This window comes from Cyprinus carpio, unplaced genomic scaffold (genome assembly GCF_018340385.1).
Source record: "Cyprinus carpio isolate SPL01 unplaced genomic scaffold, ASM1834038v1 S000006695, whole genome shotgun sequence".
Lineage (NCBI taxonomy): Eukaryota > Metazoa > Chordata > Actinopteri > Cypriniformes > Cyprinidae > Cyprinus > Cyprinus carpio.
This window is the reverse complement of record NW_024879307.1, coordinates 261,687-287,807: the sequence shown is the minus strand read 5'-3', so window position 1 is coordinate 287,807 and position 26,121 is coordinate 261,687. Positions and strand designations below refer to the sequence as shown.

The 26,121-nt window shown below is 37.3% G+C and overlaps 1 protein-coding gene across 1 annotated transcript in view; it reads left to right on the top strand.

The window, feature by feature from the left end:
• The window catches only part of LOC109101821 (transcription factor COE1-A-like), a 38,938-nt gene extending 32,689 nt beyond the window's left edge, over window positions 1-6,249 (top strand). Inside the window, exons 10-11 of the mRNA XM_042755412.1 lie at window positions 402-473; window positions 3,106-6,249. Of these exons, the coding sequence (XP_042611346.1) occupies window positions 402-472 (71 nt within the window). The 3' untranslated portion in view covers window position 473; window positions 3,106-6,249. The remainder of the gene's footprint in view (window positions 1-401; window positions 474-3,105) is intronic.
• The last annotated feature ends 19,872 nt before the right edge of the window (window positions 6,250-26,121 follow it).

Genomic DNA, 26,121 nt, shown 5'->3' with positions numbered 1-26,121 from the left:
AGCTGACTCCAAAATGACAATAAACTAATTATGTTGCCTTCAAAGACACATTGTTTTCACCAACTTTTTTTTTGCCAAAGTCTTCCATGCAGAGCACTGTTTATGTGATGCAAGGAATCTGTGGCTATGTAAAGTTTTCCAAGTAGTCACTTATGAGGTTCCATTCCAGTTGAAAGGCAGCTGTCTATGTAGGCAGTTGCCAGTGTTGCATCTCACTTGTTTTGAAACAGAGCTGGAGTGTCTGATCTACAGCCTTCTAACACTTAGACAGCTGTCAGTTTGTCCTAACTTGCGGTAATCTGTTTTTACATTTGCCTCTCTGACCCAATTCCTCTTTTTGCAAAAAATAACTCTTTCTCTTTGTTTCCTTCATCTTCCCTGCTTTCTCACTCTGCTTCCAGTAGATCAATCTTTTGTGGACTCTAGCAAGTACTCCACCGCCAACTCCCTGCAGGGACTGGCCTTCTCCTGAAGTATGTTACACCTGTCTCACACTCTTTCGTCATCATCCTCTCTTTATATCCATTAAGCCATCCATCAGCATGACTGTCAGATCATGCTCTCCCTCCATCCTCCCTCGTTCTCCTAACTTATGCTCAGTCAGTAGGGGCCTGCTATGCATCTTGAAGAGCATGCCATATGTGTTTCATTTCCTGCCTGACTTCCTGTTTCCTGTGTCAAATCCTCCTCAAAGTTCACTTGTGGCTGTGGAGTGTAGAATACAAGGATTTTGTCAGTTAATTAACTATAAGAAAGTTAACATCCACTGATTTAAAAATCTAAATGGTGAATCTCATGAAGAAATGTACAGATGATGTTTATACCCCAAAATATTTAGAACTATTAAGATTATTATGACATTATTTTCATGATTTAAGCACATGTTCCCTATAAATCTCATTATCCTTATTGTAATATGGAAAAATTCTCATTACTGTAATATAGCAATAAAGTTTTGCTGGAAATAAAATACAATTAAATTAATTTAAATAAATAATGCAAATGAATAAATATGGTTATGTATTATGTACCGACAATTGTGTATTGTTCATAAAATGTAATACAAAATATGCTCATAAAAATGACACAATGTAAATAAGATGTTAATGGTCCTAAGAATAGGTTTTATTTTTCATCCAGATTTTATTATTTTTTATTATTATTATTATTATTACATTTCTTACATTTACAATTTTTTTTTTAGTTTTTTTGAAAATTCTGCCAAACTGTACATAAAACCACTTTTGTGACATTTATAAAGACATATTTTCACTGTTATCTGACACAAAGCCATAATCAGCATCCTCTGATTTATGACAATTACTCTGCACAGCATTTGGCCCTGTGTGTTGATCTGAAATATCTAGACATCTACAGGGGACAATATTAAAGTAATTGAGCATTTGAGGCAGACATCTTTTATCTGCGAGTGTGGAGTGCTTCCTCTCCGTCTGTTGATATGCACTCAGCACTCTGACCCGATGACCGATTGTCGGTCACCACTCTTTTTTTTTTTTTTTTCATTCCAAATGAGGCAGAGACACTCAGGAAATAACCCAGGAATTAGAGATGAGGGGACCAGAGAGAGGAAATCAATAGGAAGCCAATATGCTACATGAAAAATCTGGTGCGGTGATGTGGCCTACTGAAAGTGGGGAGCGATGGAGAGAGAAACCAAGCTCAGTGCTCATGGGACTTGCTTCCTCTTGGCTAATAATGAATAGAAGTGATACTAATGTTTGACTGAACGTTGTTTAATGTTTGATAACAAAAATTATTTATCTAAGCTCAAGCTATTTTTGTTTAAGTGTTGGCAAGCAAGGTAATTTGGGTCAGACTATGTAAACACTGCATGCACTTTTTATTACCACTGCTGTTTGTTTGTAATTTGTCTCGTAAAAACGATGTCCGCATAAATGTGCGTCAGTCCCCATAGGCACATGAAGTAAACACTCAGTCGCTCATCGAAACACAGGCGAAAAGCTACACAGTCAAATAAAGAACTGCTTTAAATGACCTGTTTTTATTCAAGTCAAATATATTATTTAATATGACTGGATTACACCAATGGAAGTCATTTTTAAGAGTAAAAATAGCTCCAACTAAGTTTGTCTTCTACGCTCTTCATGTAAATGCAAAATCCCTCAGACTGTAAGAATATCCTGAACGTCTCCTCCGAACCCGTGGAGCTTTGTCCTCATGGGAGAGAAGCATTAGCTAATGCGTTGCGAAGCCGTCCTATAGTGTTATCACTAATTGGATTGATGAATTGTTCATATAATGGCTCCCTGATGGGGAGACTGATATACAGCCTGTAAAGCAAGTCACTATTTATCCTGACAATGACTCCAATTAAACACGGACGACCTGCAACCTTAGGTAGATCATACAGAATAAAGATTATCCTCACCCACTCGCAGGGAATTGTACATCCTTCTGATTTATGTACAGCTTCAGTGTGATCGAAAGCACAGAGAATTATGGGATATATTACTGCGTTCGTTTAGTCTCTCCATCCCTCCTTCAGTTGATTGAAGCCATATTTCTACCCTGTTGTTTGGATGTAATCCATGAGCATTGTCTTTAGTTAACCCTTTCATTTCTATGCACAGATTTACTTCAAAACTGTTTAAAAACTATAAAAAGCTTAAAAATTAGCAATTAGCAAGCATTTTTTGCAACTAACAGAAATGAATTTGATCATTTGAAGTGCTGAACTAACAAGAAAACTGAAATAAAAACTAAAATCGCATCTAATTAGTAATGTTTAAAAATGACAAAAGCACATAAAATAACTAAAAATGAAACTAAAATTAAAATATAAAAATATAAGCTACTTGAAATCTTCATAAAACCTATAACAGTATATAAATAATTTTCAAATAACACTGAACTGTATTGTGATTTTCAAATGTATAATGGCAAGTCATCACAAAGCAATACAATATTTCTTTCTCTCTGTTGTGACAAAACAGTCTTATTTGTTCATATCATTTGAGTAGGACATGCTTTCCAGATGCTTTTCTTTTGGTTTTGTTGCATGACAGATGAAACCAAACAATCCCATGTCTCACTTTTCTTCTCTCTCTTTTTTCATGACTATAGCGATCCCAGGGATGATTGTTCCTCCCATGTAGGGGCTCCTGGACTGCTGAAGAGACACATTTGATTTCAGCTCTCATTAGAGAATCTACGCTCTGAGCTGAAGGCAATTTCTGGTGGAGACATGAAAACTGAACTTTTAAAACTCAGGCCTTTTGACAAAGGAATCTCAATTTATGGGAAGAAAGTGTATGTTTGCTTTTGTTTTTAAGCTAATTTCTGGACTGCTCTACTAAAGGACTTTCCTCCCCCCATGTTTTGCCCATGCAGAAAGGAGAGATGGATCTCCATTTTATTATATTCATGGGCTTTTTTGATGAATTTAATTAATTTTACAGACTGTATCACACAAACACGACACTTTAGGAGCGGGTGCATTCCTAATGTTTCTGAGAGCAGTTACAGTCAACAGCACAGATCTCTGTTAATACTGACCAGTTTTTATATGAACAGACACATTCGTGAAAAATCCAAATGAGAATATTTAGGCCAACTGTTTGAGTACAGAGAAGAAGAAGGGAGGGGTTTTTTTTTTTTGTCCCAGAGAGAAGCCAACAAATAGTTTGCCATAATGTTGTTTGTTTTGAAATTGAAATTGTAGCGCCATACTCACTTCCCAATGGTTTTTTTTTTTTGTTTGTTTTGTTTTTTTTTTACAAAGCATCTGGGTACCAGTCGGTTTGAATGGCTATGATGTAGAAAAGTTATTTAAGAGTTAATAAATGCTGTCATGCAATGTCAAGATTCATCCTCAAAGAGAAGAAAAAGCGACCCAGTTTCTACAACAAATCAGTATTTATGTTCATGCAAATATTTGCTGCTAAATAGAGCAGAGATATGCAGTAAACAGATGGACTGAAGGAAAGAACCCCTTAGTTGCAATGCCATTTAATAAAAAAAAAAAAAAAAAAAAAAAAAAAATTGAATTTTATGTGTGCTCAAGGAATGTGAGAATTTGTTTTTGCTTTTAATTTTTGTTTTTCCTTTGTCTATGAAAAATGAAACTGTGATATATAAATTTTAATGTGTTTGGCTTGCTGTGTTCACTAGTGAAGGATGTAGGTTAAATGAAGTATAGGAAGTATACAATTTCAGAGCCGACTGTTAAAACAACCCATTTTTCCTTTTTTGTGTGTTTCTTTGGCTTCTTTTGGAGGACATGACTTGAATTAGCAAAGTATTTTCATGTTTAGACAGCACTGTATGAAGAATGCTTTCCAAATGTGTCAAACACCTAACATACAGCAGTTTGATTGGCTCACTTTGGTAGTCGTCTATTTTTGTATATATACTTTCTGTTGCCAAAGTCTTTGTTTTATTTGTATTTATCTCAGAATGGCTTTAGGCAGCTCATAATAACACGGATGTTCAGTTTATTGCATAAATTACATAAAATCTCATAAACTCAGCAAACACAAACCATGGATTCTGGACAAAAAGAGGGGAGTCTCTGTAAAATATCCATATAAATAATGTATGTATATCCAGATTTTGTATATTGCTTTTCTCCCCAAATTTACTTTGATTGTGTAAGGTTTGTCGTGATTGTTTGTCCATCTGTTCGCTTTCATCACCGGCATTGTCTTTATTGTTAATGTTTTTGTTTGAATTTAGATCCATGTTTTGTATCATGTCAAACTTCCATTTTTTTTTTTTTTTTATGAGTTCTATTCGTAAAAAGCCATTGTCTATTTTTGTATAATTTGTAAGTTCATTGTTTTCCTTTTGAATTTTTTTAATGTATGGCAAAAAAGTAGCATCTCACAGCATTTAGTTATGTAGATTTTTTTTTTAAATATATAAATATAAATATATGATGATATAAATCTATATCTTTTCTTTGAGGCTTACAGAACCTGTACTGTTGTAATAATATGCATGGGCTCTTCTCTGAGAGTGATGGTTTTATTTTGCGTGTCAAGCCTAGAAGGACGTTTTCGATGAAGTTTTAATCTATGTTCTTTTTAGTCTTTTCTTTCCTCTTTTATTTATCTGATTATTTATGCCTGCATATAGATCTGTCTATTCCATTATCTCTCTCACGTATTTCAGTACCAGCAGTATAGATGCCTTAACAATGCAAACCCATAAGCGTACAATCCCTTGTACAGACTTTACAACCACCACTACCAGTAACAGTAGCCACAGAGTTCCTTAAGGGGTTTCTTTCCAGAAAAAAAGCACAAATCGGTCTGTTTTACTTAAAGCGAGGAGGGTTAAATGAATTATTTGTCCTTTTTCTGTTGTTTGTATAATGAAGGAAAATGAGAGGGAACCTGAAGGATTATAAAGAGAGACTATATGATTTATATTTTATGTAATGCTAGTGCAATTGGTTGCACTTTCTCATTAATTTAAAGCAAAAGGCTGCCTTTTTTCAGTCGTTTGTCTGCTGCGTTCACAACCGGGAGAGAAGCTCAAAGCCATATTCTACAGTGTCACCGTTCGCTCTGAAGTGGATGTTCACTTTAGCTGGAGGTGCATGCGAACCTGCATGTTTTGGGTCGTGCCACAGCACTTTGTAAGGTACCACTGATGAATTTCTCACCCAGAGCAAAGTGACTCGATATCAGAGCACAATGCCTTGCCCCTGGAGCTGAGGTTCTGACTCCCAGTCTGTAACTCTGTCTAATTCTACTGTCAGCCGAATCAGCCCTCGATGATCGGTCTTCAGGGCTCTTTCATGAATGGTTGAAGTGCTGTCTCCTGTAATGTGTGTTTGAAATCTGCCATCTAACAGAAAAATGGCTTTTAATATGCTAATGTGTGAGGACTTTTTATCAGAAATGACTGACCATTCACGATGTTTTTCTTTTCCATATGTTGCTGTTATGCGATGGTTACTTTGTTAGTGGCTCCATCGCAATGAATAAGATGGACTTCTTATAAAATGACAAGCATTTGATAGGACAAAAGACTCAAACCTTTTTGACTCAAACCTGGTCTCCTTTTTTTCCTGCCTACTATTCTTGTGTTTGTTTGTTTCTGGGTTTTTATTTTTTATGTTTTTTGGACTAGATACACACTGAACCATTCTATTGATAGGAAAACTCAAGACAAAACTACTGTATAGATTGTTTTCATTTTTGATGAAAGCTGTAAAATAACTTTTCAAAGTTCACAATATTAAATTAAAGTTACTTCTTGTCTGTGATTTTTTTTTTTTATTATTCTTGGACTGTCTTTTGTCTTTCTTGAGCCTTTCTTCCAGGAGCAGGTGTTTGGGGGCATGTTTGGAAAATATATGTCACAAAAGTAACCCAGCATGTTATTTTTGTGCCGTCTTATTGCCAACAGATGTCTGATTGTTCGTTATCTCCGGGGAATGATCTCTCCTTGGGCCCAGCCCACTTTCCTTCTACCCCAACCCGCCAATTCCCCTTAAAGTAGCACATTTTAATTAGCCCCATTCATTAAATTATTATATACCTGATAGCATAATGAATGTGGGCTCCGACGAACGCAAACATGATAATGATGGGCTCCTCAACTTATTAATTGAACTGCACATTGCATTTAATTGACTCATCATTTGCATTTACAGTCATCAGCAAAAATTAATCTCTCTCCTTTTTTTAATTTAAGATGCTCTTGATCTGATTAGCTTGTAAAAGTCACTGGCAAGATTCTGCTGACCTGACTGCATGAGGGCAAACTCCACCTCAGCTTAAAAGAGAGCTTCACCTGACCCTGAAACATTAGTGAAATACAAGTTTGAATCTTTAATATCTTGAGCCATTAAATCAATATCTGGCACATGGTTTCAGTGGGAATTGCTGTTGTTTTAAAGCCAGAATTGGTAGTTGTCTGTGTGCTAAAATAAAGAGAAGGCCACAAATGAGCTGAAATTATTTTATTTTAAATGTTAGATCAGGTATAAATAGCCTTTTTTTTAGATAGGACATTATTTGCTTATTATATCTACACCTGCAGGTCAAAAGTTAAAAGATTTTTTATGTTTTTGAAAAAAGCCTCTTGTGCTTACAAAGACTGTATTTATTTGATCAAAAATACAGTAAAAATGATATTGATGAATTTGATTACAGTTGAAAAATAAGCATTTTCTATTTTAATATATTAGTATTTTTCTCTCTCTTTTTCCATATGCCACAGGTTGATTCTGAATCAAGTCTGATCTTTGAATTCTTTATATTGCCACCTAGTTCTAATGTCTGAGGATTTTTGGAGTCGCTAATTGTCAGTTCTATGTCATTATTTTTGTACAGCCGGCTGCAGTATGGAGGTAAGATGGCAGAGCTTTGGACAGCCATTAGCTAATGGATTACTGAGAGGCACGGCCGCCCCCCTCACCCACTCACCCCCAAAACCTTCAGTCCACACCCCGCAGTGAGGCACTTAGCAAACAAAGCCCACTTTGAACATTAAACGTCACAAGTGAAGGATTACTTATCTCTCCTTCTCTCTCTCTTTCTGTCACTCTTCCGAATCTCTCTTCGTCACAGATCCCAAGGGAAGACTGTCTGGAAGCTAATGTACAGGAATGAGTGATAGATGACAATTTGAACAGAAGTGTGTGTGCGTCTCTCTCTACTTGTCATTGTTGACATTCACTGACAGAAACTCTATAGAGCAAATCAGCCTCTTCCTGCGTTAATGAGTGAGCTGATTATTTTTATATGGCGTATAAAGATGACACATCAGAGCATGAGTGTTAAGCACACAGAGGAAAAGGTTGCTCCTTCAGTTCTCACCAATTACATATAATCATCATCATCCTAAAAATAAAAATAAAAAAAAAAAAACAAAAAACACAAAAAGAGAGAATTGTGGTCGTAGAGTATAAGCAATAAAATTAATGTGGATACCAAAGCTCAGATAATTTGGTCTTACAAGAAGATCAATTTAAAACACGTTGCTGTCTAGGAGAAACACTTGAGATGAACTAGATAAAAGTTTATATTGAGAAAAAAAAGCACTGACAGGCAAGGGCATTATGCTAATTTTATTTTATTTTACTTAATAAATAGGTAAAATTTAGACAGAATGAGTATTTCTGAATTTCTATATAATCAACTGTATATTTTAGTTTTGTTTAGGTTTAATATCTGTAATTATGTTTAATGTTTGATACAAATTACTTTATAATATTAATGTTATATAATATTTATATAAATAATATGTTACATTGGAAATATTGTAAACATGCATGCTTTCCAGATGTTCCAGCCAGGTCCTGATGTAATCCATACAATATTATTGCGTATAATTTAAATTATTAGTCATGGAGGGAATGTTTTTTACTGCACAGATACCTGCTCAAAAACCTTTCAGACTAAGATAAAGACTAATACATGCAGGAACTACCTCAGCCCGAACCAAATAAATAAATTAACAAATAAAGCAGATCGTCTCCAGCTCTTCCCATGAGCAGGGATAGAGGGAGAGAGGAGAGCTGAAAGGCATCTTTGAGAGGGAAAACAGGGGTCCCACTGGGGAGCTTGGGGAGAACAGAGAAAAGGAGAAAACAAGGAAAGAGCAAGACAAAGACGACGAATTGAAAAGAGGGGAAAAAATTTGAATGAATAAAAAGCCACAAGAGAGAAGAAGAGGACACGATACAGAGAGATATGGAGAGCGAGTGAGTGAGCGAGAGGGTCCTCATATTCCACAGAGAGAAGAGAGAGATACCGGAGATCAGAGAGGGAAGTTCGATGTTCGATGCAGGAAGGCGCCAAAAGACAGAAGGAAATGCTCCCTGGTACCTGAGCGTGGGGGACTGGTTGGGAGGTGGCCCTCCCGGGGGACCCAGGCCTGTCATTGCACAACACAAAAACACTGTAGGCCGAGCCATGGGGATCATGGGATGTGGGGAATAAGGGGGTAGATGGGGGTTGGGACTGTGTTTCAGCCCAAGGGCCTCTTCAGGCACACAGACACTTCACACACAAAACGACCACAATAATGCAGCGAATGCAAACCCAAATGTCCTTTACATGACTCCACTGCTCTCATCAGGTCTTCAACAGATCATAAAGGACATGTCAAAACATTTAGAGTGACAATTCCCTCTCAGAGGTAGTATTGAATTGGATGCATTGGGATTATTGTGGTTGTAAAATAACCTAGTTCAGTGGTCAAAATATCACTAAAATCTCACATGTGATTATCTACAAATTAAAAAATAAAGACAATATATTTGTGTGTTTTTGTTTTTTAATTGCTGTTTCTATATATTAATATCATAATTAATAATTACAATGATGTTTGAGGATCAAACTTACCCCAGTTTATTAACAGGCAATCAATTCACCAAAAATAACATTATAAAAGGAGCCTAAATAGTAAATATTGCAAATAGTAAACAGATAAAAATAGGATTATAACAAAATTATGACTCTGTAAAGTAATTACAACTTTTTAAGTTAGATTTTTTTAAGTTAGAAAAGTTATTTTATGCTTATGCTTTTGGAAATTGATCTTTACTATCCCTACTCAGACTTATTATTTTGCATTTTAGGCTCATTTTGACCACAAGGTATACAGTATGTCCTTTCTGCAAGTGTAACTTTTCAATTTATTATTTTTTTATATTATTCATAGGCCTGTCAGAGTTACGGCGGAAGTTGCAGGAGTGTCCCGCGACAATCCCACAACCTTATCATGCCTTGTTATGAAGTTCACACAAACAGTATTACTTTGCTGGCTCTCTTCCAAGGCCCTCTTCATGGCTTAGGTGAAGCTATACTGAAAGTATATACTAAAGCTATAAAGTATAGCTCTGTGAAAGTAATTGTTGTTTTGAACATGCTGTAAAGTGGTTACATGTAAGCTGTGAGAATGGGAAGGTTTGAGAGTCACACTTGCCATTAATATTAGGGTGACAAGACGTCCGTTTTCTCGGGGACAGTCACGGTTTTTCGTGACCTGTCCCCGGAAAACGGACCTCTTGTCACCCTAATATTAATGGCAGGTGTGACTCTCAAACATTCCCATTCTTACAGCTACATGTAACTGAGTTACAAAGTAAATCAAAGATGGCGACGTTGGTAATACTAGAAATCCTGTCACAGCTGAGACAACATGTTAATCTGAACAGCGTTTTTAATTTAGGAGTGTAGAGAAACTACAAAACTGGCGGGAGCAGCACTGTTGGAGGACACTGACTTTAAACCATCAATGACCTAAAGACTATATCACGGTAAGTTACCGAAACCACTTAAATAGTTCAAAAAGGATATTTAAAGTTTGCGGGTGCTCCTACTCAAGATAAAAGGAGTTCTGAAACGTGCGTCGAAACCTTGCGGTTTATATGTTCCACTGTCCTGTGTCTCACGTTAGGGTTAGTTTAAACGCAAAAAGGCATTCTGGCTTTTTGAACACCGTCTCATGATCTGGCTACATGGTTTTAGCATCTCGCCTGTGACCCGTCAAGTTCAAACTGTTTTTATTTGTATTAGTCTTTATTGGGTACTAATATAACAGTGACTGTTGAGAGGTTGTAAAATGTTTTTAATATTTGTTTTTAATAAATGTTTTTCTCTAGGTTAATCTTCTAAACAGTCTAGCTTAATAGCCAATTCTGATACAGGCTTGATTTGCAAAAGCTTCCCAGATTTTTGCACTGTAGACAGTTCCTTCTAGATATGACTGCAGATTTATTGCCAACAACACACACACACAGAAAAGGTCAAAAGCATAAGTCATGATTTACTTCATATTCTGCACATCAGGGTCCATCTTCAGCAGTTTGTTGCTTATTTCACTATACACTTATGCAGGACTTTAGTTGCAGGTATTTGTGATTTTCACACAATTATGTACTCACCAATTTTTTTAAAGAATGTACTGGTTGTGCTTTTGCATATAATTATAATAAATAGGACTGGAGCTTTCAAGTTTTAAAAAGGAGACAAAAGCACCATGAAAGTATGATTTGTGACTTTAATTGTACATTATATTATGTCTTCTAAAGTCACATGAAAGATCTGTTGAAGGAACAGACCAAAAATTACTGATTATCTTCCCCTAAACCAGTGGTTTTTAATTCCAGTCCTCGCGACCCCACACTCTCTCATCATTTCGTATGTATCTCTTATCATTTCAGACATTTGTTCCATTTGGCCGTAAGTGCCCTACAAAGTGAACTTCACAGGATATTCCACCATGATTGCAATTCTAAGGGAACTGGAATTCAGAACCAATGCCCTAAGCTGCTGTAATCAACGAGATCATTGAGTCAACCTCATCATCTGTAACCAGAACATACAATGCAAAAGGTGCAATCCTGACATGACAAAAATACTGCTGTGACACTGTCCATTTAACACCGTGTTTTACTAGGCTGCACTGCAGGGCTCTGATGTAAGTTTCACCCGTAATCAGAACACCCACAGTGGGTGTTCCTGCATGAACCTGAATGTGCCGTGGCCAGGGCTCGCGGTGGCGCTTGTTGTGTTTGATATTTATTCTAATTGCTGTGGGTAATTTGCTGTGAGTAGGACTAATGAGAGGGTCGGAGGGACCTAATAGATGACGGAGGCTGCATTTAGCCGTTTAGATATCACAGGTGGCACCACAGAGAATGAGGCAACATGAACTCTGTTAGACAAACCTGCATATATTACCGTTTGTTTGATTGCTCTGGCTATTCTCACCTCCTGCTGTGCCTGCCAATTGGCTGTGATTCAGTAAATTGACTGTAGAGTGGCAGAGGAGTGAGATAGCTGAATTATGAATGTGGAGCCATTAGTGCAGGTACCGGTGTGTTTAGCTGTTTATTCCATGGCAGTAATTATTTATCACAATGTGTGGTTATGATTACAACATCATAAAGGAAATAAATGGACAGGGACTCCACAATAAATCCACAAAGCTAATAGAGCATGTACGTCACTCAATTATGGCATTTGCCAGAGTGCATTACACATTGGTGATCTCTGGCTTTTCTGATACCTAATCGATCTAAGTGACCTCTAACAGCCTTCATTAACTAAACACATTCAATAACAGGTATATGTGAGGACAGACCTTTGCAACATTTAAAGGGATAGTTCACCCAAAAATTGAAATTCTGTCATCATTTACTCACCCTTATGTAGTTACAAACCTGACTGACTTGACTTTCTTCTGCGAACACAAAAGGAGATATTTTGAAGAATGTTTTGACCATACAATGAGTCAGGAGGGTCCAAAAGAACACTCGACTCCATTGGCTTTAATTGTATAGACAAGATTTATAAAAAAAAAAAAAAATAAATAAATAAATGCTTTTTTTTTAGATCTTTTTTACTTTTGTTCAGTCCGATCCTTTGCTTCCATGTTCGTGTCCCAGTTGAGAACTATACTGGCAAACGTAATTATTGCTGTCTTGTATAGCACTAATTCTGTGTGACATTTGGACATGGAGCAAATCAGCCCTTGATTTGTTCTTAATGGGGTCAGAATAGAAGCTTGTTTGTTTGACAGGACTCTCCATTGACAGAGACACATTGATTGATGCTTTGTAGTGATTTCCCATGTTATATATTCTTTTCTTTTAATTACGTTTCCCAAGCATCATTAAGTGCCATTATAGTATAATGACAGAACAGCAAAGTCACAAGACAAGCTAATTGGTGATTAATGTTGTGTATCAGTGATGGAAGATTTGCAATTTAATGAAACAATTCTGTATTTAAATGCAGCATTCGTACAAACGTATATAGCTAGAGAAATCGTAAAGACAGATATTTGTGGTACGAGATCTTTTTGTACACCCCTTCATTTCAGGCAATCTGTCTACGAACCACGACACTAAGACAAAACATGCCCCAGCTGTTCTTGCAACAATATACAACACCGTCTGAAAGGAATTATGGTTTATTAACGTGGGGCGGTTTTCGCTGTTTTATAAATACGAGGGAAAATAAATGTGCACGTTTGTTTTCCCTTCCTCTTTGCCTCCGTTTCTCTCTGCCTGTCTTTCTTGCGTGTTCATATACAGGCCTTATAGTTTACTTGTCCGTCCATCAATCTCCACTTCGTGTGTGTGATTGTGAAATATCTATCTTTCCATCTACACATCCATTCTTGCCACCACCCCCATGCTCCATCTTGGCGCGTTCATAGCTGACTCCTGGCTCATCTCCTCTGGGCTGGAGGGCTTGTGAAAGCCTCCTGTTTACAGGCCCTGTTGCCCACTAAAATCAGCTACAGATTCACATTAATTTCTGCTTGTTGCTGTTGTACCCCAGCCAATGAAACAGTGTGTGACCACCACATAGCCCTATCCACTTTGGAGCAGAGGCTGCCAAGGCATCGTTTAACCCTCTGTGCTGGAGAGGGCAGGCACATATAACTCTTCCTAATGTATTGTCCCTCGTACGGGCTTCGACAGCCCCTTCTACTTGTGCGGTGCTATTCATTACCACTAATTTGACATGTTTACGGCCTGCCTTCCTTATATTAGATACTTAAAGGAATCGATTGGGCTTAAATCGAAACACCTACAGCTGCACAAACATGTCAATACGAAGATGAGTGCTTAATCTCAAGGACCAAGGAACTTCTGTCCGGGGGGAGGAAACTTTGCACGTCTAAAATATGTATGTATCCCAATTATGCTTGAGCTTGTTTGAGCGTTTTCAAGAAGCTCTCGCTCATTTCCTCAGGGGATATACAGTTCTGTACTGTATGGAGGTAATGCCTTCTAGTTTGGCTGTGTTTTACGTGTGATATGGACCTTTTTGTGAATGAGTTCATCTGTGGGGAGGGAGATAGGATAATAGGGATTCTTCATGACTTTGGAATACTGAGAATTATTATGTGAGGACATGAATTTGGCACTTTGTAACCTTGATAAACAGAGAGGTGTGATGCAGGAGCTGTGTGCGTGTTTATTTGTGTGTGTGTGTATATATGAGAAGGGGAGAAAAATACAACCATCATTATCACACACTACAGCTATTATCTGTTAGGTCATTTAGGTTTAAACAGACATGTAGGTAACCCCCAACCACAAAGTAGAGCCCAAAATATAATGAAAAAGTTGGGGAAATATGATAGCGAACACCGACGGCCATTATGGATGCAATAGCTGTCTGTGTGTGGTGTAGTGTTGCCTCAAACCTGTCTAATGGCTTCCAGACCTGCAGGTCAGCTGCGTGTTTCTCCATCATTTTGACGTCTTGGCTGTACTATTGGACTCAATCTAATCATGGTGCCCAAATGCCCTGCAGGCTTTACAGTGTGGTGTTGCTGCTCTTCACCTTTATTCTGAATTCCATTGAGCGAGAAGCCAGGTTTGAGTCTCATAGGCACTATGCTGTACGGTTGTAAAACTGCTACCTCATCGTCACGCTGCTGTTTGGCACTTTTTGCAGGCCATTCGTTGTTTGTTTTTATCTTGGAGTGAATGGTGAGGGAAAAACGGTGCCAAAATGAGCCGATTTTACATGCTTTTTTTTCATCAAAATGATGATAAACGTTAGTTTTTTTTCCACCACCGATTTGCAGCATGAAGAAACCGCTCAGAAAGGCAAACACTCCAAGCTGATTTTTATAATGAACTAAAGGGCAGTAACTCTTCCACCTACCCCCACCCCCGAGGCCAAGCTCTCTGTAGCCCACTTCCATTCTGTGTTTTTCTTCTTCAGCTGGGTGGGGGGCATCCAGAGGAAGCAAAAAAAAAAATGGAGAGTGCAGCACATATTTCAGATTTATGAAGCTTGGACACTCCTCGCGTTCCAACATGAGAAAGAGAGAGAAAAAATCCTCATCTGGAAATAATTAGACTTTTTTTGTCGTTCTCTCAGTATTAACGCTACATGACAGCCTGTAAGCATTTTTGTGCCATATTTCAAAGTTATGGTTTATAAACATCTGGTGAAGCTCTCTTGCATACTCTTGGGAAAATGGGATCTTTTTTCCACATTGGCCTCTGTTTGTGTTGGGCTTGAGGAGGTGAGAAAGTTCAGCGATGTAAGGGGCAGTTGTTCTGTGCTGGATGGGGAGAGGGAGCAGGGGGCAATGGGGGGGAGGCAGGTATGAAACACTTTGGCCTCTCTCAGTCCTACAGCTTCCTCAAAGAGCCTGTAAGCAGCTGCCAAATGCACATTAACAGCCTCACTAAATGCCCCCAGCAGCATCCAGCAATCCTGGGCTTAGCAGGCCACTGTTCTGTATGAAGCAGGTAGATCGATCTGTCATTCTGCCTCTTTATCTTTCATCACATTTTTTAGATTTATTGAAGATTTCTTTTCAGAACTGGTTGTAAAAAATAAAAAATAAATAAAAAAATAAAGAATTATAGAGCACAAACAGTGCGATTACAGAAAGAGTGAACAGTTCTTTTTATTGACTTAAACATAAATCGCAACCAGTGTAGTCTGATTCCTGAACAAATGACTCTTACGAGCCATCAAAATACTGTAGTCCACATCCCAAACTAATGACTCTGAGTTGGTTCTTTTTACAGAATCAGAACATACAGCAACTGTAGTTTGAATCTCAAATGTTGTTTCTTTTTAATATAAATATACAGATGACTACTAATTGAAAGACTTACACAAAAATAAAAATTCTGTCATTATTTACTCACACTCAAGTTGTTCCAAACCTGTAAGATTTTCTTTCTTTTGTAGAACATAGAAGATATTTTGAAGGAATGTTGGTAACCAGAATATTGGTAATCAAACGGTTTTGATTACCATTGACAAAATTATAGTATCGTCAGTTATTGGATTGGATTAATTGTTTTAAAAAAAAAAGAATGTGAACTAAAGCCAAAATTGTTTTAAATGTATAAAAATCTCATAATTTGCTACTATTTAATAATTAAAAGTACGAAACGAATTGTTAATGGAACTGTTAAGGAACCTGAATTGTTTGGAGTAATCAGAAACCAGAATCGTTAAACACTGTACAGTTCTCATCTCTATTTCACACAGCATTAGATTAGATTTCTCGTGTATGTCATAGTACTCTGTGTTTCATTTTCTTGCTTCTCACATAAAAATGCGACCCCTAGATTGACCGCTTCAGTTTCACATATTCTTGTGCAATACGAAGGTTTGTTTCATATGCATGATTTTGCCAGATGCTCCGGTGGTCCTTGCTTGTGGAGAAGTCTATTTTTGAACCTCCATCTTGTAAAGTGCTCATGGGAATATTTTAAAAGTCATGCTTCTTGTAAAAAAATACCCTATTTGTATTTGACAATAGTTCTCTTGCCTTTCACCAGCAACAAAGGATACATTGATTATGCCTCTAAAAGAAAGTCTGTCCCACAGCGGACCAGTGTCTGATGTGTTTTTCTTGGCTAGCTCAAGTTAAACTTTTGTCATCCCCTCAGCATATTTTAACAAATTAGAAACATTAGAAACCCAAGCCATAGTGATGTTTTGGTTTCGACATTTCAGTTCCACAATTACATTTTAAAACACAACCAAATTGTTTGACAGCAGAATTGAAAAACTTAAAACAACTATCTATATTCGAAACACATGCTTTTGGAATTAAAACTCACAGCACCATTAAGGGCATGTGAACACTTTCTGCGTTGTCATATGACCAATGTTAGACGTGTTTTCCCCTCTGTAATAAAAATAACTGTTACAGTCCATACTAACAGAGGGGGATCAGGCTCATATTTCCATGCACTTTAGCTGAACTAACATATATGCATTTACTTCCTTTATGAAAGCTGCCTAGTATCACTGACACACCCACTCGAACACTCAACTCACAGTCTGATCACATAGAAATTTAGTGAAACAAAGCATCCAAGTCTCTATTGAGGAGAAACATCCTAATAACAGTGAAGCATAATAAGAATGCTCTTTGTGTGCTGTTTTCTCATCAGGAGTGACCTGTTTTTCCTGGCCCTAGAATTGTAGTTTGTCTTGTATTTAGGCCAGATGGACAGAGTTGCCCATGGCCAATGCACACACAATGGCCAATGGGATCAATTTCTTGTGTACTTCCATATTTAGCCTTTCATCTATCAATAACTCTCTCCATACCACTTTAAATTACACACTGGCATCCTTAGATTAAACTCCAGAGCACAGTCTTTGTTTTTTATTTTAGACGGCTGAGGAATTGAATCTGAATGAGATATTAAGATATTAGCAAATACATAGAAACTTAGGGAAGGACTTAAGGTGACATACAGTGGTCCAAAAGATATTTAGGACACTTGTAAAATGTTTGAATTTCATTTCAAATACATACAAAAGCATACATTTATAAATTGCCTCTCTGCTGAATGAGCGTATAAGCTTTCAAACCCTGATTTAGATGTACACAATTTGATCTAGCTCTTAAAAAGCATTAAACTTCCATGCAGCTGGTGAGTGAGATTTCTAGTGTGCTATAAACTGTGTGTGTGTGTGTGTGTGTGTGTGTGTGTGTGTGTGTGTGTGTGTGTGTGTGTGTGTGTGTGTGTGTGTGTGTGTGTGTGTGTGTGTGTGTGTGTGTGTGTGTGTAATCTGAAATATGTACACACGTGTGCTTAAAGACAGGGGACGCTCAGCCAAATTCCCTTTCTAAAACACATTTCAGTACAATATTTGATATTTATTGATTTTTCCAACACTACATAAATCTGTGAGCTATAATTACGATAGTAGCATGCTGTATTAGTCTGTCACTCACTATGCTCTCTATCCTCAGCCTCCTTTCTCCCTCTCTCTCTCTCTCAACTGAATGCCAAACAAAAGCACCTTAATGTGCTGGGAGAGAGAGCTTATGGTGGTTTTTATTGAGAACATGTGGAAATAATTCTCTTGTAATCTCCAGTAATTGTAAGTCTGATATAAGGACCGGCTGGAGTTCATTTTCACTAACATCTCAACTGATTGAGTTATTATATCACATTTGTGGTCCAACCAAATGATGTGGTCATTTGTATGAGAGGACCATTAAAATGTTTGTAGGAACTGGCAGAGATGGTCATGTTGAACAAGTTAACATGTATTGCAAACCATATTGTCCATGTACTTTCAGTCAACCCGCTTTGCTGTTTTTCTTTTTTTTTTTCTTTCTCAAGTCGCTTCCTATTTTTTGTCCCTCCCTTCCAGTGACAGAACGTTCTCTGAGCTCAAGGTTAAAGTGAAATGTCAACTAATCAGAGCTTGTGAAATAAGGACCTCTTGGCCAGCCAAGCCAGGTGACAGGTTCTCATTAACCTACATACTCCACCTAATCCAATAGTTCATCAAATAATGAAAATTCTGAACTGAAGTTCCAGACCAGTCTCATTCGTTAACATTAACAAATCATTCAAACCGATTTCGTGAACTGGATTAAATGATTCATTGAAAAGATCTGACTCAATAGAACAATTCATTCATGAATCAGACATTGCTACTTGTTTAATTAACATGCAGAAGAAAGCTTGGGTGGTTATCAAGATTTCCAATGAACAGCAATTTATATTTTAGTCTGTTCCCGAAGTATTACAAATATTTTATTTTAATGATTTACCTTGCCTTTCAAATAAGATAATAATCAAAAGTAATGTGAAAACAAAATTGTACTAATCTAATATTCATTTGACATGCACTGTTAAGATGACTCATTCCCGCTGATATTGCAAGATCTTAATGACGCATGAAAATTGCCCTTATTTCGCCCCTCCTTACCATGGTCAATTTGAAACAAATGCATTGGAACACTTTACTATGAGTATAATGTAGACAGATAATTACACAATATCAGCCCTTCATTACTCCACCTTAACCAGGACTTAATGAGAAATTCATTACCCATTTCCACATTTCCCTGCTGCCCATGACTTCAAGGCATACACTCAGCATACATTCTATCAACAGCAAAATCCTCTTCCTTCTCTTCTTTCTTTCTCTCTCTCACTTTCCCCTGTAAAGATCAGAGGATTATTTGCCAGCATGAATGCTAAACAAGAGAACAGAGAGTTTAACTTTATTCAAAGCAATGTTGATATCACACTAATTCTGATGAGTCCCTCATGAGGAGTAATCTACCGATCCTTGTATGCTTGTATTTATGCCTTACCATCCAAAATTTGGAGTCAGTAAGGTTTTTTTTTTTTTTAGAAATTAATCATTTTATTCAGCAACAAATGCATTAAACTATTTAAAAGTGAAATCAAAAGATTAAACCAATGTCAAGATGTTTAAAAAAAAAAAAAAAAGAAAAAAGGTACAGCACACCAACATTTGATCCTAACTGTAAAAGTACTGTATGGTGGCGAGGCCATGATGGTTTGTGACTGCTTTACTGCCTCAGGACCTGGACAGCTTGCTATCATCGACAGAACATTGAATTCCCATGTTTATCTGGACATTTGCAGAAGAATGTAAGGCCATCTGTCCACCAATTGACGCTTGAACGAAGTTGGGTAATGCAACAACACATTTACCCGAAGCATAGGAATAAACCAACAACATAATTTCTTCAACAGAAATGACCTTAACCCAAATCAGATGCTTTGGCATGACCTCAAGAGAGTGATTCACACCCATATCCCATGAATATTGCTGAACTGAGTTTTGTAACTAGAAATCGTGCAATAAGTCTTCCTAAATGAAAGTGAAAAAAAAAAAGTGAAAGTGACGTGACATTCAGCCAAGTATGGTGACCCATACTCAGAATTAGTGCTCTGCATTTAACCCCATCCGAAGTGCACACACACAGAGCAGTGAACACACACACACACACTGTGAACACACACCCGGAGCAGTGGGCAGCCATTTATGCTACGGCGCCCGGGGAGCAGTTGGGGGTTCGATGCCTTGCCTCAAGGGCACCTAAGTCATGGTATTGAAGGTGGAGAGAGAACTGTACATGCATTCCCCCCACCCACAATTCCTGCCGGCCCGAGACTCGAACTCACAACCCTTCGATTGTGAGTCCGACTCTCTAACCATTAGGCCACGACTTCCCAAATGTTGTGCAGGCCAACCAGTTATTTGATCCAAGGGTTCACATGTTGCACTGTGAATGTTTACATGAAGACATGAAGATGTCATTGTTTGTGTGTTATTTAAACACACTATGAAAAAGACTGAATCAAATTTGTGAACAAATAATTCAGAGTGGTTTTGTAAACTGGATCAACTGGTTCACCTAAAAGATCCTACTCAGAGAAAAGATGATTACTTCATGAATCAGACACTGCTATTTCTCTCTCACAAAGGTTTTCAGTTAAAATCTTTGAATATCTTTGATTTTCAAAGCCACTGTTATTGCTTTTGCATTGTTTTTGAACCATGCATTATATAATGATGCAGGTGAATCCAAAGGTTCACATACTTCTTCCTGCAACTGTAGCACCAGCCAAACCCAGCAAAGTTAATCTTAAACTTCGGCCAAAAATTCTGTTCATCGTAGGACTCAGTTGTGCCAAAGCAAATCACATATTTCATATTTCTTTATTTGACTTTCTCTTTATCAATTTTCATTGGACTGATTGGATCAAAAGTATAAAAAAGAAAAACGATTCCCGCTCACTGATCTTGGATTTTGATACATTAGCCTGTGAATGATAGGCCAAACACCTTTCTTAATTGCTTTTTTTTTTTCTTCTTCTTGTGTCTCAATTTATTTCTGAAAAGCCAAAGCACATACTCTGCTTTTTTATGATGGATGGTGCCGCAGAAGAGGTTCAGCTCCAGGAAGGCACGAGGTGCTGTGATTAACGATGCTGCATGGAGTCCCACCGGAGCCCCGGAGGATGATACAGTTGTGTAAAAACAGCTGCTTCTGTGAGGAGATAGAGGGCTTCGGGCAGGAGGCACAACCCTCTGAGTAACACCACGGACCTGTCAAGATGGAAACACAAGCAACAAGGGGTGGGCTGCACTGCTTGAGAAAGGATGGAGAATATGAAGAGGCTGAAGGTCAGAGAGGAGGGAAATTTGATCCAATATTCTAAAGGTGATTATAGCAAGAAAACCAGAGGGATTTCAACACAAAGGAATTTATGCAGCAAACTCAGTAATGGCACTTCAAAAGTGTCTGCAGTGCACTGGCCAGATATAACCACTGAAGGTAGTCAAGGTATTTTGTGCGCCCTGTTATATTTTTCTGCTTATATCCAATCATCCGTCACACAGACAGGGCAAATGTTATTTATGTTAGACCTGAACGTGCTGCAGAAGTGGGGTGACTTTGGCAAGAAAACTTTTCACAAGCTTCATCGTCAGTCTTAGAGTTCAAATGCACCAATGATGGAGAAAAACATTTATTAACCAAACACACATCCTTACACTTATATCAGCCAGATATAATAAAGCCTGCCTGTTCAGATCAATAAGGATAACTATAAAGATAACTATATCTATATTAGCGTGCACACCAAAGTGCAATAATGTTTTGTTTTACTATAAGCACACTGCAGTTTAAACAGAAAAAAAACAGGCCTTTTCTCCATCTTAATGCCATCAACCACAGCCAAACAGATGTGTGTCAGTGCATGCTGCATTATGGAGTTTTGCCTCATTAGGAAAATAGTCTTTTACTACAGATTTTAGCAGTGAATATTTTATCAAAGTGAAAAGTAAATATTATTGTAGAACACAGTATTGGACTTTAAAAGATTAAAGGTAACGTAAAATATTATTTCTTAAAATCTGTATTTCATTCCAACTCTTTTGCTCACACTCGGTACCTAATGAGAAAACAAGAGACGTTAATTTTTCAGTATGAATTAACCATATTTAATTTGTAAATTTCTAACATTTATTGTGTGTGTGCGCGCGAGTACAAAAACACACATACTGTATACATATGTGCAGCCTATTCAATTTAAATTCCCCCTGAATTGTCATCATTTCACTTCACGAATTGTGTATTTTGCTCATCCCTCGTATATGATCTCTTGTTACCAAGCACTGCAAAACTAGCAAATAAAGGAGTTAATGTAGTTCATTAAAGCCTGAACTAGGTGCTTCAGAGTTGTGAGTCGTCCTGATGGAGCATACTTTGAGACATGTAAATGAGTGGGTAATGGTTGTCAGGTCCTGACAGCTTTAAATAGCCTTTTAGTTCTCTGAGCTAATATGTCATAATAAAAATAAAAACCTTTAGAGAGCAGGCTCAGACAGTTGAGGAAGCATGGCACATCATTATCAGAAAATGGTGGGATTCTCTCTCTGTCGGGCCGTGCATCTGAGACTCACCCCTGGCTGTGCAAACAGTGCTCTGCCTGTCAGGAGAACAAGACATGCACTGCCACAACCACGTTTTTTTTTATTGCCAATCACATACTCGCGACATCACCTCTGGCCAGGGAGCATGTGTAAGACTGGAGTTGATTTGTACTTATGCAACACGCAATCATACAACTCCCTTATCAGGATGTGATGTGTGTCAGGGCTGTTTTATCTCCTCCATATGTGATTAACATGTTCATTCCTTCTTTTTTGCTCTCTCACATCTGTTTCCTGTTTTCCTTTCTCCTTCTTGTAACTTTCTTATATGTGTGGGGAGGGGTGTTAAACTAACTAAAGATGTTTAAAAAAGGCTGTAATCTGTTACATATTGTACACTTGTATACTGTCAAATATATATACAGTGGTGGCCAAAATTATTAGAACACTAGTATTTTCACCAGCTAAAAAATGGTTATTTCTATCTTTTGCTGTAGTGTGTCAGTAGGAAATATCAGTTTACATTTGCAAACTTTCATTTGGCCATTAATTGTAATAATCCAGTTAGATTTTTCTTTGCACAAGGAGTCTAACAGCAGCCAGTGCTCCACAGAAATCTGGTCTCACCATCATCCAGTCCGTCTGGAATGACATGAAGAAATGGAACAAACTCAGTCAGACTAAATCCAGAACAACTGTTGGCAACGTCTACAAGATGCTTTAGAGAGCATAGAAGTCAGTGCAAAGTAAAAATAATTGAAGTCAGTGCAAAGTACCCACAATGACAAAATAAAAAAGCTGCGTGCTTGTGAATATATTTAGCTATTTTTGTCAAAAAAAATTAAACAAAATGTATAGGACATATATGTCAAAACCTTTCTTTGGAGAGATTCAGGAACATTTAATTCAACTGGAAAATAATAAATAGAACTAGAACTAAATACTGTTTTGTGGTTTTGTTTAATCATTATTTTATTTTGCAAAACATTTCCTTTAAGAGTAGGATTGGTCAGTGTGAGTCTGTAGAAGTCTATGGTATGTGCACATTTAGATAAAAATGTATATATTTTTGCATCATAGTTTGATGCATCAGAGTCGGGGGGGGGGGGGGGGGGGGGGGGGGGTACTAATGATGCTCAAAGACAAGAAATAAACAAGCAGCATGAATGTCTTAAACACCTGGTGGTGTTAAACTATCACATACATACCAATTACTGACTGACTTAAGTTCAAAATGAGTTTAATGTGTTTTACAATTGTGTCTTAAGCATATATTGTGATCAGTACCATCTAATAGTCTGAATCACTCCAGTCCCACGGCCCGACAACTTCAATACAAGACGCACAGAAAACTCCCACAGGTCCCTGAGGTCCAGCTCTGTAAGATGCAGGTTGTTGTGCTCTCTAAGGTCACTGCAGTTAACCTCTGTTCAGTCAGTGTCTAGTCTGCAGAATCCAGCTGCCCCCTTGGGATAAACAGGAAAGACAGGAGAGACAGAAGTTGCTTGTGACACCTGTCCATAACTCCTGTGGCACTGGCCACATGCCCAGCCAATGAAAACAGTCTGAACGTCCCACATAAATGAGAAGCTGGCTGATGGAATCGAAAGGGAGTGAATGACATGGGGGCACCAGAATGAACTTTGTCAGGTCATTTAAACTGCTTTGTTTCCCAAAAAAGTCCCAATTTACAGCAATCACAGCCCTAGTAGCTGCAAGTCAAACAGGGGGGATGAGAGATTTGGAAACAAAGAGTTAGAGGAAACAAAGACAGAGAGGACTAAAGGGAGGAGGGGGCGAGAGAAAAACGAAGTGGAGCAAAAGACAGATTTGACTTTAATGGTAGGAATTCAACTGGGGCAATTTCTCGTTTTGTATTCGTTTCAGTTCATCATACATCCACGCTTTGTTTTACAGAATACATCCACAGTGTTTTTAATGAAAGACATTGTGTCTAATTTCGTCAGTCAGTGTTTCATCTGCCTCTTCAGAATGCTGATTGCAGTTTGATGAATGTTTAAAATGTTTTAAACCATATTGAAGGGCCCTGAGTTAAGGGCTTTAAAATAATAGAAGCACTCTGGTGGGTTTTGCGAGGTCCTCCATTAAATAAACATCTGGCTTTTCCATTCAGCAGCATTATTCATGCCACAGGATGGAACTCAGATCTTCCTCTGCTCTTGTTCTGTTGCTGTTCTGCCACGGGCAGCTCACTGTATCACTGCACAATGAAGTCATGTATGTTTCTACCATTCAAACACAACGCAGCATGTGCCAGAGCTCTCACTGCCACGGTAACAAGAGAAATAGGCATTACTCCAGATTGCGAAGGGACCATAAATTGACTGCTTAAGAGCTTTGTTTTTACAGGAAGCTCTTGCCTGAGATGTTGTAAAATCCAGTACTGACCCTGTCATCACATTATAGTATAGGCCTCACTTTAACAACACATCGCTGTATCAGCACTGTCAGGTAGAGTTACATAAATGCCCACATGACCCCAACTTTCTGCCAACTGAGACAAACGTATATTGAGAGATTCGTACCAGGAGCTTACAGTATTAATCTCATGCCGTTTCATCGAATGCATAAATAAAATAAATAAAGATATGACACAGTGATTGGCAATATAACTTGAAAATGTCACTTTGATTTCCAACAAGATAACATTTTATTCTGTGTATCAGGCCTTATATTGAACATTTATTCACAAAAAAATTTAAAACAATGAATTAAACTCAATTCCAGGTTACCGGCTTTCTGTTTGATGTTTTTTCTCTTTTTCCACTTTTTTCACCTCAGTCAGTGGAATAAGAAAGACAGCTGCTTTGAAACACATCATGATGACATTGGCTGCCAGATCTAAAGTATGGGGGCTTTTGGGTAATGTATTTGTCATGATGGCTCAGTCACCACTTGCACATAGTTTGTCAGTGGCGCAGAGACACATGTGGCCCGACTACTCCAAACAAAGTTTTAAAAAGAGCGATTCTTGATAGCTGGCTCACCGTGAGGGCTCAAATGAAGGGGGAGCATGGCTAAATTCTGCTCTGACTGACAGGTGAATAGCCAACCTGTCAAACATGGTGAAACCCTGTACCAGGGGACATCTGCTGGCAGCATGAGAACACACAACTGTTGAGAAAATATGTCTCAATTAGCCTGATGGGGCATTAGAACCTAGAAACTGTTCTATCACATCAGCTCACAAAAGTTAATGTGTGAATTAAGGTGTTTGAGGTGATTATAAAATGTGCATATTTAATTAATTTGTTGAAGAAAATAAGCTATATAATACTACTACTAATAAAAAATATATATTTTTATAAAAGTATTTTATACAATTTTATAAAATTTAATTTTATGATAAAGTACATTTATAATAATATAAATGTATCTATTTAAAAGATACAGATTTTATTAAGTAATTTATGCAATTGCATATTTCTTTAATTTCTTGTGTAATATAGCCTACTTATTCTGAGATATGTATTATAGGCTAAAAAAACAAATGATATTAAATCTATATATTTAATTAGCATAATTAATTTGTACTGTGAAATTTATGCTGACATATTATAGGATAAATTTTATAAAAAATTTTATTATTTTACTGTGAAACTTATTCTGTGACAAGTTTCATAGGCCAACATACAATAATTGAAAAATTATAAAAATCTAATAATAAATATGTAATAATTATAAATAGATATTATTGTTTTGCATATTTCATTTTACTGTGAAGCTAATTCTGATACAATTATTATACACACACACACACACACACACACACACACACACACACACACACACACACATACATATATATATATAATATATATATATATATATATATATATATATATATATACACATTTCAATTTACTGTAAAACTTATTCTGTACATATTATAGGCTCTTCAAAACCATTTTAATTCTTTAAACCA